Here is an 18,806-nt window from a genome sequence, read left to right as displayed (position 1 = left end):
TTCTTCCTTTATACTTGATTTCATAGCCAATTCGAATATTTTACCTAGAATTCTCCATCCCCCAGACAGTATCACTCTTTCTTTCCTTTGTTTTCCTAGCTTTCTTTACTCATGTAACTTGTATAGCAGATGAGTAGGAAACCCTTTCTGCTTTGAATTTTGAGTCCCCTGAGGGCAGAGTCTGTCTTTCATTCTTCATTGTATCTCTGGTGAAGTGCTTTCTTAAATTTTTCACTGTCTCCGTAGTGTCTTTCTACTTAAATTCATTGTCAGCCTCTTAATAAACATTTATAGAATTAAATCATTAAAACTTTATTAGGTATCTAATCTATGTGACACTGCAGTTGTATGTGAACAAAACAAATTTTTAAAATCATACCACATTTTCTCTCAGTTTAACTTCATAAATCAGATAAACCCTCAAAATCTATCCCTATTTATATGGTTTACTAATTAGTATATTTAGCAAATATTTATTGAGCGCCTGTCATAAGCCAAGCCCTGTGCCAAGCCTTACACATTATATAGATATTGTAGCTGTTTCTCGGGGCTGTGCATAAACTTCTCCTGTAGGTATAATTCTTTCCACTTTAAATCAGAAGGTTAAGTAAACTGTCATTTTTAACATGAGATCTCAGAGAGGAAATCAGAGGACGTGGCATGTTAATTCAGAGATGGATTAGATGTTATAACTCCTCACTTATTTCTCCAACACAATCATTCCTGGAACTGTATTCTTTTAACTGGCTTTAAACAATTATCATGGATGTTTAGACTCTGGGGGTGGGAAACATAGGAAGATAAAGCTTCTGTACTGCTTCACCTGCTATGTTAAAATAGTCTTCTGAGATAAGACCTGTGTAACATTTAGGTCAGTTCCTGGCTCAGGCTTGACACTCCATAGATGTTAGCTATTCTGCACATACTGTTGTCCCAGCAATTGTTTCCTTGCCTTTTATCAGTATGTCATTTCCACTAATTCGTGAGCTCTTAGGAAGGATCTGAATCCCATTATCTCATAAGAGGTACTTTGTTGAATTACTTGCTACTGCTTTTTAGGTTGCTTTACAATTTTGTAAGCAGAATGGAGGAGACAAGCATACAAATTTTATTTGCAAACACATCATCAGTACTTACTATGTTCTTGGTGCTATTCTAAGCACTTTATAAATATTTATTTAATTTTCATAATTGTATGAAATACTTTTATTATCTCCTCTACAGAAAAGGAAACTAAGACATAGAGAAATCAAGTAACTTGCCCAAGGGTACACAGTGATTTAGTAGCAAAGCTAGGAAATGCAAACAGCCTGGCTTGAGTCCTTGCTGTTAATCCAAAGCTGAATGTTGATGATGCAGTATAAGAAATATAAACAATGTCCTATGGCAGTTAAAGAAGGAAGCAGTCGCATTGGTGTCTGGGAATTAAGCAAGGCTGCTTGCAAGAATTGGTATTTTTTTTTACTAGACCTTATTTTGGGGAGTAACTTTTTCAGGTGCTTGGATACAAAGGATTAATAGGAAGGCTAAAAAGCTTAGAGATGGGAAATGGTAGCACATCAAGAAGTAGTCCTGCAAATAAAGATATGGTACGAAGGGAAGCAAGACAGGAAAGCTGGTTTGGGGTTAAGAGCATGGGAAGCGGGATCCCTGGGTGGCGCAGCGGTTTGGCGCCTGCCTTTGGCCCAGGGCGCAATCCTGGAGACCCGGGATCAAATCCCATGTCGGGCTCTCGGTGCATGGAGCCTGCTTCTCCCTCTGCCTGTGTCTCTGCCTCTCTCTCTCTCTCTGTGACTATCATAAATAAATAAAAATTAAAAAAAAAAGAGCATGGGAAGCTAATTACTTCAAGTAGAGAACAGGGTAGAAAAGATTGACATGATCTGAGCTGTGCTTTGGTAAATACGGAAACATCATGGAATGGATCAGAACTGACAGAGACTGACTGCAGAAAAACCAGTTATAAGGTTATTATTAGTCCAAAAAACAGACAATTATATCTTGAATTCTGGTGAAGTTAGGGATAGATACAGGAGATATTACAGAGTTTGAATTGATAAAGCAGAGGAATAGCACGACTAGAAAATTGAGTATATCATATGACAAATGTAATTTCATTTTATGGTCAGCAAAGCCCTTTGAATATTTGGGAAACTTGGTATAAATGAACATGATTTTAAGAAGGTAAAAGTATTCCTTTATAAAGAAGTATGAAGTTTGTTTATCTCATTGGGGCTTGAAATTGACATCTGGGGAAATTATTATTTAGCGGCTAGCTAACTTACTTAGAATGTCTGAATTGAGAATGTTTCTTGGGATGCCTGGGTGCTCAGTGGTTTAGCGCCTGCCTTCGGCTCAGAGCGTGATCCTGGAGTCCCGGGATCGAGTCCAGCATCGGGCCCCCTGCATGGAGCCTGCTTCTCCCTCTTCCTGTCTCTCTCTGTGTCTCTCTCTGTCTCTCATGAATAAATAAAATCTTTTAAAAAAAAGAGAGAGAGAATGTTTCTTAATCTGCTTAGACAAAGTTAGAAACCACTTTAGCCTAATGATTTGGAAGAAACGATAGAACATTCTTTAAAATTGCTATGTGGGAGCACCTGGCTGGCTCAGTCAGTAGAGCATGCAACTTGATCTCAGGGTTGTGAGTTTGAACCCAATGTTGGAGATAGAGTTTACTTTAAAAAATTATTATATGTAATTATAACAGCTTTTTCATGTGATACAAATGTAAATTGCAAATGAGAACCTAAATTAGTCTATCAATGGACTTTGCTATATAGGAATCTTCCTACTGACTTATCCTGTTTGCAGAAAACTTACTCAAAAGTAATCTTTGGAAAACACTGATAGAAGTTGTTTGAATTTGTGAGGTAGATAAATATCAGTGTGAGAGGAATATTCAGTTATTTGGATGCCTCTGGTGGTGTAATTTATTAAAACACAAACTTTGCAAGAGTTATAAACATAACAAAGTAAAGCCAGGAAATGAGGATATCTTAGAATTGTATTGGTATAATATCTAGGAATAAGCTTAACCAAGAAGGTAAAAGACTAGTACTCCTAAAACTACAAAACATTGCTGAAAGAAATGAAGAAAACCTAAATAAATAGGAAGACGTCTCATGTTCATGGATTGGAAGACATAGTATTGTTAAGATGTCAGATCCAGTGCAAGCTCTATCAAAATTCCAATGGTCTTTTTTTTTTTTTTTCCAGAAAAGAAAAAGCCAGTGTTCAAATTCTTTTGGAATTGCAAGGGCCTCCAAAGCCAAAATAATCTTGTATAAGAACAAAATTGGAGTCACCCTTCCCAATTTCAAAACTTACTGCAAGGCTACAGTAATAAAAATAGTGTGGTACTGGCATAGTATAGACTCAAGAAACTGGAAATAAATCTGTACATTTGTGGCCTGTTGATTTTGACAGGAGTGCCAAGATCATTTAATGGTGAAAGAATAGCCTTCAGTAAATGGTGCTGGGACAACTGGATTTCCATGTGTAAAAGAATGTGTACCCCTACTTCACACCATATATAAAATGTAACTCAAAATGGATCAGTAACCTAAATATAAGAGCTAAAAGCATGGAGCTCTTTGAAAAAAATATAAGGGTACTTTTTCATGACTTTGGATTTGGCAGTGGATTCTTAGATAATATACAACAGTACAAGTAACAATAGAAAAAACAGATTGGACTTAATAAAATTAAAATCTTTTGTGTATTCAAAGACATTAACAAGAAAGTAAAAAGACAATATACAACATGGGAGAAAATATTTACAAATCATATCTGACAAGGGTCTGAGATATCTAGAATGTATAAAGAATTTGTATAACTCAACAACAAATGACAATCCCATTTTAAAAATAGGCAAAGGGCAACTTTTTTCTAGATATGTCTCCTGAGACAAGGGAAACAAAAGCAAAAATAAACTTTTGGGACTACATCCAAATAAAAAGCTTCTGCACAGTGAGGGAAACAATCAACAAAACTAAAAGGCAACCAGTGGAATGGGAGAAAATATTTGCAAGTGACTTATTCCAATAAAAGGTTAGTATCCAAAATACATAAAGAAATTCTCAAACTCAACACCGAGAAAATGCAAGTGACTTATTCCAATAAAAGGTTAGTATCCAAAATACATAAAGAAATTCTCAAACTCAACACTGAGAAAATAATCCAATTAAGATGGGCAGAAGACATGAACAGACATTTCTCCAAGTGTACAGATGGCCAACAAATACATGAAAAAAATGTTCATCATCACTTACTATCAGGGGAATACAAATCAAAACTACAATGAGATACCACCTTGCACCTGTTAGAATGGCCAAAGTCAACAACACAAGGAACAACAGCGTTGGTGAAGATGGGGAGACAAAGGAACCTTCATGCACAGTTGGTAGGAATGCGAACTGGTGTAGCCAGTGTGTAAAACAGTCTGGAAGCGCCTCAAAAAGTTAAAAATAGATGTAGTGCCTGGGTGGTGATTCAGTTCAGTGTCCATGATCCCAGGATCATGGAATTGAGCCTTGGGTCGGGCTCCATGCTCATCAAGGAGTCTGCTAGAGATTCTCTCTCCCTCTCCCGCTCCCATGCTCGTGCATAAGTGCTCTCTGTCTCTCAAATAAATCTTAAAAAAAAAAAAGTTAAAAATAGGACTGCCCTACAACCCAGCAATTACATCACTAGGTATTGACCCAAACAATACAAAAACATGAACTCAATGGTGTACATGCATCCCTACATTTATAGAAATGTTATTTACAATAGCCAAATTATGGAAAGAGCCCAGATGTCCATTGAGTGATGAGTGAAGAAGAGTGGTATTATACATGATGGAATATTACTCAGCTGTGAAAAAGAATGAAAGGACATTTGTCATTTGAAAGGACATAGATGGAGCTAGAGAGTGTAAGACTAAGCAAAGTAAGTCAGAGAAAGACAAATACCATATGATTTCACTCATATGGAATTTAAGAAATGAAACATAAATATAGAGGGAAAAAAGAGAGAGCCACAAAACAGACTCTACTCTAGAGAACAAACTGAAGGTTGCTGGAGGGGTGATGGCTGGGGGTAAGGGTTAAATGGGTGATGGGTAGTGAGGAGGACACTCGATGTGATGAGTACTGGGTGTTGTATGTAAGTGATGAATCACTAATTTCCAAAACTAATTTTACACTGTATGTTAACTCACTGGAATTTAAATAAAAACTTGAAAAAAAAAAAAAGAACAAAGCAACATACTAGTAAGTGATTTCATTGATGATTTCAAGCATCAGTTAGTAAAACTAAGAAGCAGTGGAGTTTATATATTTCTAGAGGAAAACCCTCCTTTGTGTGGATATGAGAAAAGTAGGCAAATATACTTACATATAGGTCATTCTTTTGACTTAGAATTTCAGTGTAGATATCCTCAGAGAATCCAGTGGGTAGTTGAAATTACTGTAATTAGCTAAACTAATGTTCATTGAGCTCGGTGCAGCAACAAAAATACCAAAAAGATGAATGCGAAACATGTCATGTACTTACTTAGGTTATAATACAAATCACCTATAAACTATACAGAGAATTGTTGTATATGTTGGTTTTTTTTTTTTTTTTTCCAATGGTGACTAATTTTCCACTGTGTTTTCGTTACTGTTTTTTGGTTTTGAGGTAGAGTTGTCTTGTGTCAGACCCAAAAAAAAGTGCCCATTTATGTTTGGTAGAATAAGAAAGTTAACCCTCTTCTTTGATCGCAGATGATGAAAGCAATGAACAAGTCCAATGAGCATGTCCTGGCAGGAGGGGCCTGCTTCAATGAGAAGGCGGACTCTCATCTTGTCTGTGTACAGAATGATGACGGAAACTATCAGACCCAGGCTATCAGTATTCACAATCAACCCAGAAAGGGTGAGTATTTGAGCTGATTAACGGTAAGAATTGTGCTGGACTTGGAAAGTTGGATATCTCGGCCCCATAACTCTAAACTTTCTAGCTAGGTGGCCACAAACAATTTGATGAAATTAACCTTTCCAAGCTTATTCTCCACGATGATATTGACTCCCCAAGTAGCCAGGCTCAAAGTTGCAAATGGGATCTCTACTATTGAGGGGAACATTTTGAAAATACTGCCTCAGGACATTGGCAGGGCCAGAATTGATATTTGAAGGTAGGAGACTAGACCTCTTAGTGAGAATATGCTTAGGTAGATTTGAAGCTTGTTTGAATGATCATATCCAAAGAATGGTAATTAATAGGTTGCCTGCATTCTGAAAGAAGGCTTCTTGGTTCAGTGGTACTCAGAATATGTCCTCTTCACTTAGGAGATTGTTAGAAATGAAGTGTCTGTACTCCAGATCTGCTAAATTAGAATTTGTTTTTTAACATGGTCCCTGTGTTCAAATGCACATTGATATTTATGAAGCATTGCTTATAGTGGCGTTTCTTAAGATGTCTAATTGGGTTCTGTGGTTTTGAAAAATAGATAAGTGAAAGTCTTGCTTAATACATTAAACTGAGAAATCCTGGGTTAAACAAGTTTAAACAGATTTCTTTACTACAGGAACCCTCAGAGCCTTTAATAGGCCGATGTGTATTGTGATTTTCCAAAAGGAAGATAGTGCCTGGACCTTCCAAAATTTATTTGACTATGAATCTTCTTTTTCCTCAGAGTATCTCCCATAACTAGCTTTCTTTAGTAAGCTTTATGAAATACTTCTCTGGTTGAGAATGTTTTTTAAATCGGTTGTTTAGTAATGGCATAAAACGTCTTTGTCACGTGTATGTATATTCAATATGATATCTAAAATACGGTAGGTGATAAGTCCTCAATGCTCTCCATTAATCAGCTCACATCGTAGAATATTTTAATTAAGTTCTGGATATCATTAGTGTAATTGATGATATCCATTGATAAAACTAGAGATTCTTCAGAAGATGATTCAGGACCTATGAAAAATCTAGAAACTAGGTCAAAAGTTTTGAATAAAGTATAAATGTTTAATTTGGGAAAGTATAGATTGGAAGAGTGTGAAAAATAGCTATTTCTATTTTTAAGGTTTTCTAGTACATGGAAATAAGATTCAGTTTATTCTCTGTAGTTACAAAAGGCCCAAACCAGCACCATTGGGTAAAAGTTATAAGGATCTAGATCTGGACTCAATTTTGAGAGCACATTTTGTAAGACTGAGAGTTACCAAGAAATAGAACGGGCTGCCTTGTGCCATTTTGTGTTCCTTGTTACTAGGAGTCTTTGATAAAGCCTGGATGTCCACCTGTTAGAGATATTGCAGGGCCAATGGGCAGGAAATTGGATTAGCTTAGTCCAACATAAGATGCGGAGAAGCCCAGGAGCTCCTACCTGGCTCAGTCAGTGGAGCACTCAACTCGATCTCTGTGTTGTAAGTTCAAGCCCCATGTTGGGTGTGGAGATTACTGAAAAAAGACAAAATTTTAAAAACAAACAAAAAAAAGATATGAAGGAGCATAGTGAGATTTTCTTAAAGTTAAATGTAATTAAATGTCCTTTTATGAAGAAATAATGGTAACAGATATTTGTCTTTTGAATAGGTATTTTGTAAGAGAACTGCATTCGGTGAATAAAGTGGTTGCCAACCACATCTCCATCTTCAAAACATGTTTTATCTAAAAAAAAGAAAGGTATTAGATTGGGGGACAGCAGACTTTTTCCATGAATGGCTACATGATAAATATCTTAGGCATTGCAAGCCTGTGGTCTTTGGTTGCCAGTTACTCAACTCTGGCATACTTCAAAAACTGCCATAGACAATATGCAAATGAGTGGATGTGGCTGTGTTCCAATAAAATTTTACTCACAAAAACAGAGGACAAAAAAAAAAAAAAAAAAACCAGAGGACAGAAAAAAAAATTTAATTAAATAAAATTAAAAAACAAAACAACACAAAAAACAAAAAAAGGGGACAGGCCAAATAGGTTGTAGTTTGCCAAACCCTAGACTTGACCACTAAGATTTCTTTGCTTGTAAGATTCTTTAATTCTTGGGCAGCCTGGGTGGCTCAGTGGTTTAATGCTGCCTTCAGCCCAGGATGTGATCCTGGAGACCCGGGATGGAGTCCCACGTTGGGCTCCCTGCATGGAGCCTGCTTCTCCCTCTACCTGTGTCTCTGCCTCTCTCTCTCTCTCTCTCTCTCTGTCTCTCATGAATAAATAAATTAAAAAAAAAATTCTTTAATTCTTGATTGGAGGGAGAGGAAAACAAAATGAGGGGTATATCTTAAAAGTTCATTCCCAAAGCTACCATAAGCATTATTGGTTACTTATATATTATGTTACATAGAGTTGATGTTTTTTGTTTTCTGTTTGATGATGGCTGGAGTTACCAACTATCAAATATTTCATTATTGTTCTCAGGCTTTATATCTCAGAGTCTACACTAAACTATTTATATTATATTTTAGTGACTGGTGCCAGTTTCTTTGTGTTCAGCGGCGCTCTGAAATCTTCTTCTGGATATCTTGCCAAGTCCAGTATTGTGGAAGGTAAAGAATAAGTCGTTTACTGCAGTTATATTCAGTCCTAATCGTACAACTAAAAAGGATGTTGGAGTGCCTGGCTGGTTCATTTGGTAGAGCATGTGACTCTTGATCTCCAAGTCCTAAGTTTAAGCCCCATGTTGGGCATAGAGCTTACATAAAAAATAATAATAATAATAAAAGTTAAAAACTCAAAAGCAGAGGATGTCAAGTGAAACCATGACACTTCTACAGTAGACTTCTGACTTCTATTATGTATTCGGTAGCATCTTAACTCGTAAGCTAATTAATACTGTCATATAGTGCTTAGTTCTCTGAAGAAGGGAATAAGTGATACAGATAATCATGGGACAGTGACATAAAAATTAAGAGATGGCCTTTCAGAGCTCTGGGGTAGGGCATCCAAGAGGACATAGTCTGAGTTCAGTATGTATCATTGAGCTCAAATTCAGTTTGTCTTAACTCACAAGAATGCTGCAATCATCACTTGGGGTACAGAATGGGATGCATTTGCTGCTGGTTTGCTGTAATTAGATTAGACATAACACATATCCCAACAAAACTAATTAAATGAGAATTAATGAAAGGCTTATGAGCATACTGTTTATTTTCTTTGTTGGTTGATTCTTCCTGTATTTTGATCTGGTTACTGTTGTTGCATAACAAATTTACTCAGTGATTCCTCTGGGTCAAGAATCTTGACAAAGTAGTGTGTGGAGGGCTTGACTCTACTCAGTGATGTCCTGGGCCTCAGTTGGGATGACTTGATAGCTGGAGGCTAGAATTATCTGAAGGTTCATTCACTCACACATCTGGGGCTGGTGTGGGATGATTTAAAGACAGAGTGGTGACTGAAGTACTCACACCTTGACTCCTCAGCATGGCCTGGCAACCTTGGGATAGCTGGACTTCTTACTCCAGGCACACGTGTTCTAGCAAAGGGCAGAAGCCATGTTGCTTCTTGTGACTCAGTCTCAAAAGTCAAACGATGCCCCTTTCACCATATTCTAGTGTTGGAAGTAGTCATAAGCCTGCCCAGGTTCGGGGATCCCTGGGTGGCTCAGCGCCTGAGCATCTGCCTTCAGCCCAGGGCGTGATCCTGGAGTCCCGGGATCGAGTCCTGCATCAGGCTCCTGTAGGGAGCCTGCTTCTCCCTCTGACTATGTCTCTGCCTCTCTCTCTGTGTCTCTCATGAATAAATAAATAAAATCTTAAAAAAAAAAAAAAAAAAAAAGCCTGCCCAGGTTCAGGAGGAGAGGAACTAGACACCACTTCTTAATGGGGAAATGGGAAGGTAGCGCTGTGAGAAAGCACTAAGGTGGGAGATACTGAGATGTGAGATGTGAGATATTGTGACCTTTGGAAAGTACAACCTGCCACACATGGTGGAAACAGGTTTTCATTTCCACAGTGGCTTACTCCAGTGGCCTGTGTGAAAGCAGTCCTTCCTGAGGCTGGAGTCCAGTATGTTAACTGAAATACACAGACAATCTTACACGTTAATAGACACTGCCTTTGACCTCCTTTATTGGTAAACTTAATAAAACAGCTAGTGAAGAGCAAACTACACTAATGTTTTACAACTAAGTCTCACAACTTTGACTACGAAGTGGAAACATGCTATTAAATTGTTAAGGGACACCTGGGTGGCTCAGTGGTTAAATGTCTGCCTTCAGCTCAGGGCCTGATCCTGGAGACCCGGGATCGAGTCCCATGTCGGGCTCCCTGCAGGGAGCCTGCTTCTCCCTCTGCCTGTGTCTGCCTCTCTCTCTCTCTCTTACGAAAAAATAAATAAAATCTTAAAAAAAAAGAAATTGTTAAGAAATCTAGGACTTAGTCATTGGTCTTAAATGACTAATGCCTAAGTGATCAAGTACTGACTACGTTTGGAATTGTGTCTTGACAAGATGATTTAAAAAATACCCTTTAAATGTTGCGGAAATGGTAATTTGAAGTGACACAGATCCTTATAAATGCAAAGTAATATGCTTAAAACTTAGGTCTGTGTCTTTGGACTGAAAATTTCTTAGGTCTTATATTTTACTGTGTGTCAGTGGAGCAGTTGGCTGCCTGTTTATGAAATCTGTATTGAAGCTTTTTAGAAATTATTTTATTTTTTAAATTTTATTTATTTATTCATGAGAAAGAGAGAGAGAGAGAGGCAGAGACACAGGAGGAGGGGGAAGCAGGCTCCATGCTGGGAGCCCGACTCGGGACTCGATCCTGTGGGTCTCCAGGATTGTGCCCTGGGCCAAAGGCCGGCGCTAAACCGCTAAGCCACCCAGGGAGCCCCTAGAAATTATTTTAGTTGACAAAATTTTGTGTCAGTAATTGCTTAATATGTGACAACTTTATGCTGAATTTCAGTGTTTGCCTTTGACGAGGCCACGTAGTGTTAGCTACACGGTAGCTCGTGGAACCATGTGGTAGGTTTGTCCTATTCATCACTAGCCAATGAATGGATTCATCTCTTCTCCCACCGCTGCTGTTTTTATTCGTTGACGTATTTAACAAATATTTCCTGGGCATTCGCTGTATACTGGACAGTCGTGGGAAGGTGAGAGAGACAGAGGTGCAGACACACAGATAGGATTAGAGCAGTTAAATATAGAGTGAAAACAGTTCTGTGCGGAAGAGGGATGCGGCCATGTGTAAGCTTTCCCTTGGAGCAGTCTTAGGAGAAGCTCTAGCCCCTCTCCCTGGCTTGGCGCTGTTTCCATCTGTATCATCTTGATGCTGATTCTCAGATGGCGTTATGGTCCAGATCACAGCGGAGAACATGGATGCCCTGAGGCAGGCGCTGCGAGAGATGAAGGACTTCACCATCAGCTGTGGCAAGGCGGACGCGGAGGATCCGCAGGAGCACATCTACATCCAGTGGGTGGATGATGACAAGAACGTCAACAAGGGGTAAATACAGTGGACTTTCCCCCTTGTGGCATGTAGTTCTGGGCTGGGCTCTGGGTGTTGTCTACACTGGTGTTTATGACTTACTGAAAGCCCAAAGAGAAAGAACTGCTTTGAGTGTATATAACATAAAATATTAAATTTCTAGTTTCTTGGCTCAATTTCTGAAGGAAGGAAGTTTCTCTGCATATTTTTGAAGGGAGGGGGAGAGGAGTTGATGAAACAAAACAATCCTCTAAAGTTATTGAGATAATAGTAATAACCTAAGCCTTTTATGGTTTTATAAAAAAAGCTCTTTTGCTAACATTGTTTCATTTGAGATAATAACTAGTGTTGTTTTTCCCACATTATAGATGAGTAAACAAGCACCTGAAGGCTCCGTGACTCCACAGAGCCAGGAAGTGGCAGGGCTAGGACTTAACACCACCCTCCTGGGCTTCAAGCCCTGTACTCTTCCCCAGTATATGGCAGCTCTGCGGACTCAAGCCAAACCTTTGGCGTCATCTTTGACACTTGTTTTCCTCTCATACCCTACACCTATCAAAATGGTGAATCCTGGTAGTGTTATATTTTATAGTATGTATTTTATATATTCTGTTGGATTTTATTTCAACATCTATCACACCACCTCTCCGGCCACCATCATTTGGTCTGGATTATTGCAATTGCCTTTTAATTGGCTTGCTTGTTTGTAGTCTTGAACTCCTCTTGCCCCCCAACCAATCTGTTGCTAATACAGCAGCCAGAGCAGCGTCACTTCTCTGCTCAGAACCCACCACTGGCTTTCAGTATCTCTCAGGGTAAAAGCCAAAGTGGTTTTCAGCTTATATGGCCTCCCACCACCCACCCACCTCACGGAAGCAACACGTGCCTTCTTCCCTGAGCACTCGACTCTACTTCTGCCCTCAGACATTTACCCCTGCTGTTCTTTCACCTTGTACTCTGCCCCTCAGTAGCCAAGACAGCCAGATGAGTTCTTCCTTCACTGCCTTCAAGGTTTTTTCTAAAATGTCATTTTCTCAGTAAGGCCTTCCTTGGCCAACCTCTCTAAATTATAACCCTCCCATACACCTTTCTTCTCTCCCAAAACTTCCTATCTCTCTTCCTTGCATTATATTTCTCAAGAGAACTTTTAATTCTCTAACATAAAAAATATATTTTTACTTATTATATTGCCCTGGAATGTGAACTCTGTAAGGGCAGGGATTTTTGTCTGGTTTCTTTATTGCTGTATCACCAATACCTAAAACTCTGGTACCTAGTAGATACTTAAAAGATTGATTGGTTGAACAAATATATCCTATGTCATTGTATTAAGCTTTCTCTGGGCCAGTCCATCCCTTTTTCCTTCAGGCAATAATTCTACGTGTAGGTCTTTGGAAATACAAAAATGAATTGTACAAACTCCCTGCTGGATAAGTGGTTCAGCCTGGTTTTGAAGATCGTTATAAATAAGTGCATCAAAGTATGGGAGATGCTCATAGAAAACTCTAGGATACAGTGAAAATACGAAAGTAAAGAGGGGGCCGGTAAGGATGCTAGGGCGGTACTCAGGAAGCCCTTCGTAGAGAAGTGGCCGCTGATGGAGCTGAATGTGGTATGTGAGTAGGTTTCTGCCACATAGTTGAGGCACAGTAGGCATCCAGTCTGGGGGAGCAGCAGGAGCAAAGGCAGATAGAGGGCATTTCTAACACAGCACGCTAGATTAAAAAAAAAAACAAAAACAAAAACTCTTATACTTTTGTTATTGAACAAAAAGAAGCAATTTCTAAATCAATGAGTATATTTGCCTATTTTATAAATAACTATCTTCCCATACTAAGTTGGAAATTTAAATTTCGAAAACAATTTGTGTTTAATATTCTGTAGTTGAAATGAACATAGTTATTAGGACCAAAAAACTGATAGTCTGAAAATCTAATGTTGTAAGATATCAGTAACTAATAACCAGCAGGTTGCCCCTTCCTACCTACAGCAGCCGCCAGTGGCAGCATCTTAGAAAACAGGACGAGGGATGCCAGGGGGGCTCAGTGGTTGAGTGTCTGCCTTTGGTTCTGGTTGTGACCCCGGGGCCCCGGGATTGAGTTCCGTGTCAAGCTCCCTGCATGGAGCCTGCTTCTCCCTCCGCTCCTGTCTCTGCCTCTCTCTCTCTCTCTGTGTGTGTGTCTCTCATGAATAAATAAATAAAATCTTAAAAAATAAAAAAAATAAAAACAGACAAAAAACAGGACGAGAATTAGTTAAGGAAGGCTCTTGAATTCAAGAGTTTAGTGTGTAGTGTATAAAGTGAATGTTTTCCAGCTTGTCCCTCAGTGTCTGGGTATCCTGTCCCAAAATACTCTAATAAACTAATAAACTCTAATAAACTTTTTAAAAAGATTTTATTTATTCATTTTAGAGAGCGAGTATGTGAGCAGGGAGGGTGGAGAGGGAGAAAGAATCTGAAGCATGGTCCACACGGAGCACGGACCCGATGTGGGGCTCGATCTCACCAAGAGTCTGATGCTCAACTGACTGTGGCACCAGGCCCCCCAAGAGCGCCCTTGTTTGACACTGTTGTTTCATGAGTTACAAATTAAATTCAGTATTGTTTAAATAATTTTAATTCAGGTGAATGAAATGAATCCCCTATATTGAAGTTTAAGTTTAATTTGATCTTTTTACATAGAGATTAAAAAACATAAACAGGTTTGAAAATTGCTAGGAAGAGCTTGGGGGGTGCCTGGCGGCTCAGTCAGTTGACCGTCTGCATTTGGCTCAGGTCATGATCCTGGTGTCCTGGGATGGAGCCCCACATGGGGCTTCTCCCTCTGCCTCATGTGTTTTCTCTCTCTCCTCCCTGCACCAAATAAATAAATAAGATGTTTTTTGTTTATTTTTTATTTTTTAAGGATTTTATTTATTCATGAGAGACAGAGAGAGGCAGAGACACAGGCAGGGGGAGAAGCAGGCTCCCTGCAGGGAGACCGATGTGGGACTCTATCCCGGGTCAACAGGATCATGTCCTGGGCAGAAGGCGAGGCGGCACTAAACTGCTGAGCCACCGGGGCTGCCCTGTTTTTTTTGTTTTGTTTTGTTTTGTTTATAAATTTATTTTTTATTGGTGTTCAATTTGCCAACATATAGAATAACACCCAGTGCTCATCCTGTCAAGTGCCCCCCTCAGTGCCTGCCACCCAGTCACCCCCACCCCCTGCCCACCTCCCCTTCCAACACCCCTAGTTTGTTTCCCAGAGTTAGGAGTCTCTCATGTTCTGTCTCCCTCTCTGATATTTCCCACTCATTTTTTCTCCTTTCCCCTTTATTCCCTTTCACTATTTTTTATGTTCCCCAAATGAATGAGACCATATAATGTTTGTCCTTCTCCGATTGACTTATTTCACTCAGCATAATACCCTCCAGTGGTCTGTGTATACAATGGAATATTACTCAGCCATTAGAAATGACAAATACCCACCATTTGTATTGTTTTTTTTAAAAGGAAGAATTTGGAATCTTTGTGACAATTATTTTGAATCCTCATCAGAATGAGGGTGAATCTCCACCTATTTATACTTGCTATATTTTGAAGAGGAAATTACTATAAAAAGTGGCCTTTTTTTTTTTAAAGTGGCCTTTCTTTATTCAGAAATCTAGGAGTGATAATTTAGCACTAAAGGAAATTTGTTGCAATGATAATATCAATATTGTTCATGAGCTTATACCAGCACTGTTAAAATTAACATACTTGGTCAAATAATTCTTTTAATCAATAAATATTAAACTCCTACATTCTAAGCAGTGGGTCAGAACTGGGAGTACAGCATACAAGTGTATCATGTCCCTCCCTCCCCTTAAGAAGCTCATTTGTGAGGCAGATATGCAAATGTGTGAGTGTTAGGGTCAGGAGCAAGGAGCAGTGAGAGGGCGCGTGGGGGGTGGGGGCTCGATCAGGTGGGTGGCCGAGCACTTGCTGAGTTCAGGAAGGAGCAGGTTTGAGTAGAGAGTTTTTTTTACATTGAAAGAAGCAATTCCTGGAATCATGGCTCCTTTTTTATGTGTCCTTTGAATGTGTCCTTTGAATGATTTCAGTGCACAGGCCCTTCCCACAAGAGCTCTAGTCACGTACATTTCTGTGCAGTGTCTTCTTGCTGTGATGTGTTGCTCAGGTGTGTTCAACAAAGTGCCTGGTATAATTAGTAGCAAGACTTGATTAGAGACGTGGTTCTTCTAACTTACTTCCAAGAGCTGCTCCCATATCTTTCCTTTGTCTCTATTGTAGTGTTGTAAGTCCCATAGACGGGAAGTCCATGGAGTCTATAACAAGTGTGAAGATATTCCATGGATCAGAGTATAAAGCAAATGGAAAAGTCATCAGATGGACGGAGGTAAGGAGATGAAACTTTGGGTGATTGGGTGGCTCAGGTCATGATCTCAGGGTCCTGGAATCGGGTCCCTCATCGGATGCCCTGCCCTGCAGGGAGTCGGCTTCTCCTTCTCCCTCTCCGTCTGTGCTCTCTAATAAATAAGTAAAATTTAAAAAAAAAGAAAAAGAAAAGAGAAAGAAAGAAAGAGAGAGAAAGAAAGAAAAGAAAGAGAAAGAAAGAAAGAAAAAAAGAAAGAAAGAAAAAGAAAGAAGAAAGAAAGAAAGAAAGAAAGAAAGAAAGAAGAAAAGGAAAGGAAAGAAAAGAAAAGAAAGAAACTTGGTGTCTTGATCTCCTTTGAGCACAACTTTTTGCAAGGTCCAGAGACACACTGTGGACGGATTCTGGAGGATAAGAAAAGAAAATTTTCTGTGTACCCTCTATACTCCCAGGTCCCTCCAGTCTGTCCAGGAAGAAATGCCACCAAGCACAGCCTGTAGTGATCTGATTTCTCTTCCTTTTTATGAACGAGCTTTTAGAGATTTTTTTGCATTAGAATTCAAGAAGGATGCTTATCTGAGTGGTATATACCCTCTGTGCTGTGCTCCTCAGAATGGTGGGCTAGTTAGGCTGTGCTCACAGTTAAAGTCTCGTACGTAACACAGGCTTTAAAAAATAGGCTCATTTCACCAATAAGAAAACTAAAGCTCAGAGACTCGGTAACTTGCCCAAGATCCCAAGGCAAACAAGTAATGGAAAAGTTCTGCATTAAACCCAGATGTAGCCAGTGCTGAACTCTTTCCCCTGTGGTCCTGTTTCACCTGAGAGCTGCAGAGAGGCTCACCTGGGAGTGGGAGGGGCAAGGCAGCCCATTCGGGGCGCAGCTCAGGGAGGTTATTCTTGGAGAATAAATGGGGAGGTTGTAAGTCTCTTCATTTCTCTTCAACCTGAGTTACACTCCACAAAAAAAAATATTTAGAGAAGACCTCTAAAATTCCTTACAGCCTTAAAAGTCTGAATTTGTTTTAAAAAAAATTCCGTGGCTTCTAGCTTTTCTGTATTACACACAAGGTAAGTCCGGGCAAGCGATGTCCAATGCTTTACCCAAGTTACCCAGAACCTGGTTTCCCATTTCTGGGGCTGTCGTTCCGAGTGACGTACCCTTTGTACGACCAGGCCCAGTGTTCTCATGTGCAGCTCAGTGGCCTTGGCCGCTTTGTCACCATTTTCCCTTGGACGCGTTTCAAGTGGTGCAGGGTCTGGGCCACGGGGCCTCCTTACCGCTCCAAGCAGTGGCCACCTTCCCCGCCTTGCTCCCCAGTAATCCTGAGACAGCAGGTGCCCATTGGCCCGCAGAGCAGGGGCCCAGGTCTCCAGACGCCCCTGCGGACTCCACTCGGTTGTGGTGCTGCGGCCCGAGCACCTGGGCCTCCCGGCCGCCCCTCGTGGTACTTGTGTGGGCTGCTTGGCAGGCCCAGGGTGGGGAGTGCACGCAAGAGCCTTGGGTGTTTGCACATCTCCGGCTTCTGTGTTATGCTTTTACATCATTTATAGTCACCAAGGAGGACAGGGCTGCCTTACGAAGGAATAACCACGCATTAGGAAGCCCTGAGCCTCTTCTCTGGCCAGGACTCGCGTCTCTCAGCTCTCCTGCTGCTGCTCCGATTCTGTCCGTGCTGCTCCGCGCGCTGCCCCGGCCTCAGTGGACACGGCCATGCAGCAGGAAAGCCTTGTCCTGAGAGGCAGGAGACTCTGCTTCTTGGCGTGGCCTTGCCTCTACTTCTGTGCCCTGAAGTCGCTTCTCCTCTCGGAGAGATGTGGGACGTGCTGGGGTTGGGTCACAATCTGTAAGAGCTGTTCCCTCAGACTCCACGGTCATTTCCTAAGAGGAGTCGCCACATAAAAGGATCACCTTTTAGAAGAACACAGTGCAAAATGCCAGCCTTTTCTGGTTCTGAGGAGAACATGCCCTTACGAGCATGGCTGAGACCAGGGAGATGGGAGCCTTAGGGAGCCTTCCCTCAGGCTTTTGGGCATCAGGGCGCTCATACCAGTAAGTTCACGGACTTGCTCTTTGTCCCCACATCTCCTGGGCACGAGGCTAAAGTCTCTTCTGTTTGGGGAACAGGTATTTTTCCTAGAAAATGACGACCAGCACAGTTGCCTGAGTGACCCTGCGGATCATAGCCGACTGACTGAGCATGTGGCCAAGGCCTTTTGCCTCGCACTCTGTCCCCACCTCAAGCTCCTGAAGGAGGACGGAATGACTAAACTAGGACTCCGTGTGACACTAGACTCCGACCAGGTAAGAAGAGTGTCAGGCAGGCTGGGAAGCTGGGCTTAGTGATGCCTCTATCTTCTGACAGTGAGTTCCCTGGGTCTTCGGCCTTCCCTCAGCCGGGAACGTCCCCAGATGCGCTGCTTGGGAGACTCTGAATCGCTTGAACCTTGGCTTCCTCACCCGAGTATGTCCAAGGACTTAGTCGTGAAGGTGGGGAAGGAGCGGAGGTGTGTGGGAGGACCTGCCACCCCATGTGAAGGGCATCAGCACTCCTCGTTGCCTGTCCCATCCTTAGGGACTGACCTGCTGCCCTCAGCCTGCATGTCCCTCACCGTTCTCATCCTGTCGTTTCCCTAACCCAGCTGCGTGGGCCTCACCGGCTCTGCTGCCGCCAGCATCCCCACCCTGGTCGCACTGCGGATTAGGAACAGCCCACCCCCCCCCCCCCCCCAGGTCCTCGCCCCCGCGGCTCTCTCCCATCGCCCTGTATTCTGATCTAGTGGGTCCCTGGGACGTGTCCCACTTCTCAGGCTTTGGTGCAGAGCTGTGTCACCGTTAGGGAAGATGGGAGAGGTCGTGACCGGGCTCCGCTTCCAGCTGGTCATCAGTCCGCGTGTTTGTTTCCTACTTAAGGTCTTGACCCGTGCGGCCCTAGTGAGCCTATCGGGTAACACGGAACGAGGGACCTCGGCCCTTTCTCGAATGCGACTGATGACCTGCTGGGGGGTCACTGGCCTGAGCAGTCGCAGATTACACCTTCTCGGCAGGCCCCCC

General features: G+C 41.3%; 1 protein-coding gene across 2 annotated transcripts in view; it reads left to right on the top strand.

Annotated features, from left to right (window-relative positions):
- The window catches only part of ZFYVE9 (zinc finger FYVE-type containing 9), a 184,183-nt gene that overhangs the window by 162,705 nt on the left and 2,672 nt on the right, over nt 1-18,806 (top strand). For both annotated transcript variants that reach the window (XM_038558014.1, XM_038558013.1), the window contains 5 exons: nt 5,748-5,898; nt 8,427-8,507; nt 11,249-11,411; nt 15,670-15,775; nt 17,880-18,056. In XM_038558014.1, coding sequence (XP_038413942.1) covers nt 5,748-5,898; nt 8,427-8,507; nt 11,249-11,411; nt 15,670-15,775; nt 17,880-18,056 — 678 coding nt within the window. The remainder of the gene's footprint in view (nt 1-5,747; nt 5,899-8,426; nt 8,508-11,248; nt 11,412-15,669; nt 15,776-17,879; nt 18,057-18,806) is intronic.

The sequence above is a fragment of the Canis lupus genome, chromosome 15 (assembly GCF_011100685.1).
Source record: "Canis lupus familiaris isolate Mischka breed German Shepherd chromosome 15, alternate assembly UU_Cfam_GSD_1.0, whole genome shotgun sequence".
Classification (NCBI taxonomy): domain Eukaryota; kingdom Metazoa; phylum Chordata; class Mammalia; order Carnivora; family Canidae; genus Canis; species Canis lupus.
The sequence above is the reverse complement of the archived record's forward strand: the minus strand, read 5'-3'. Positions and strand labels throughout refer to the sequence as shown.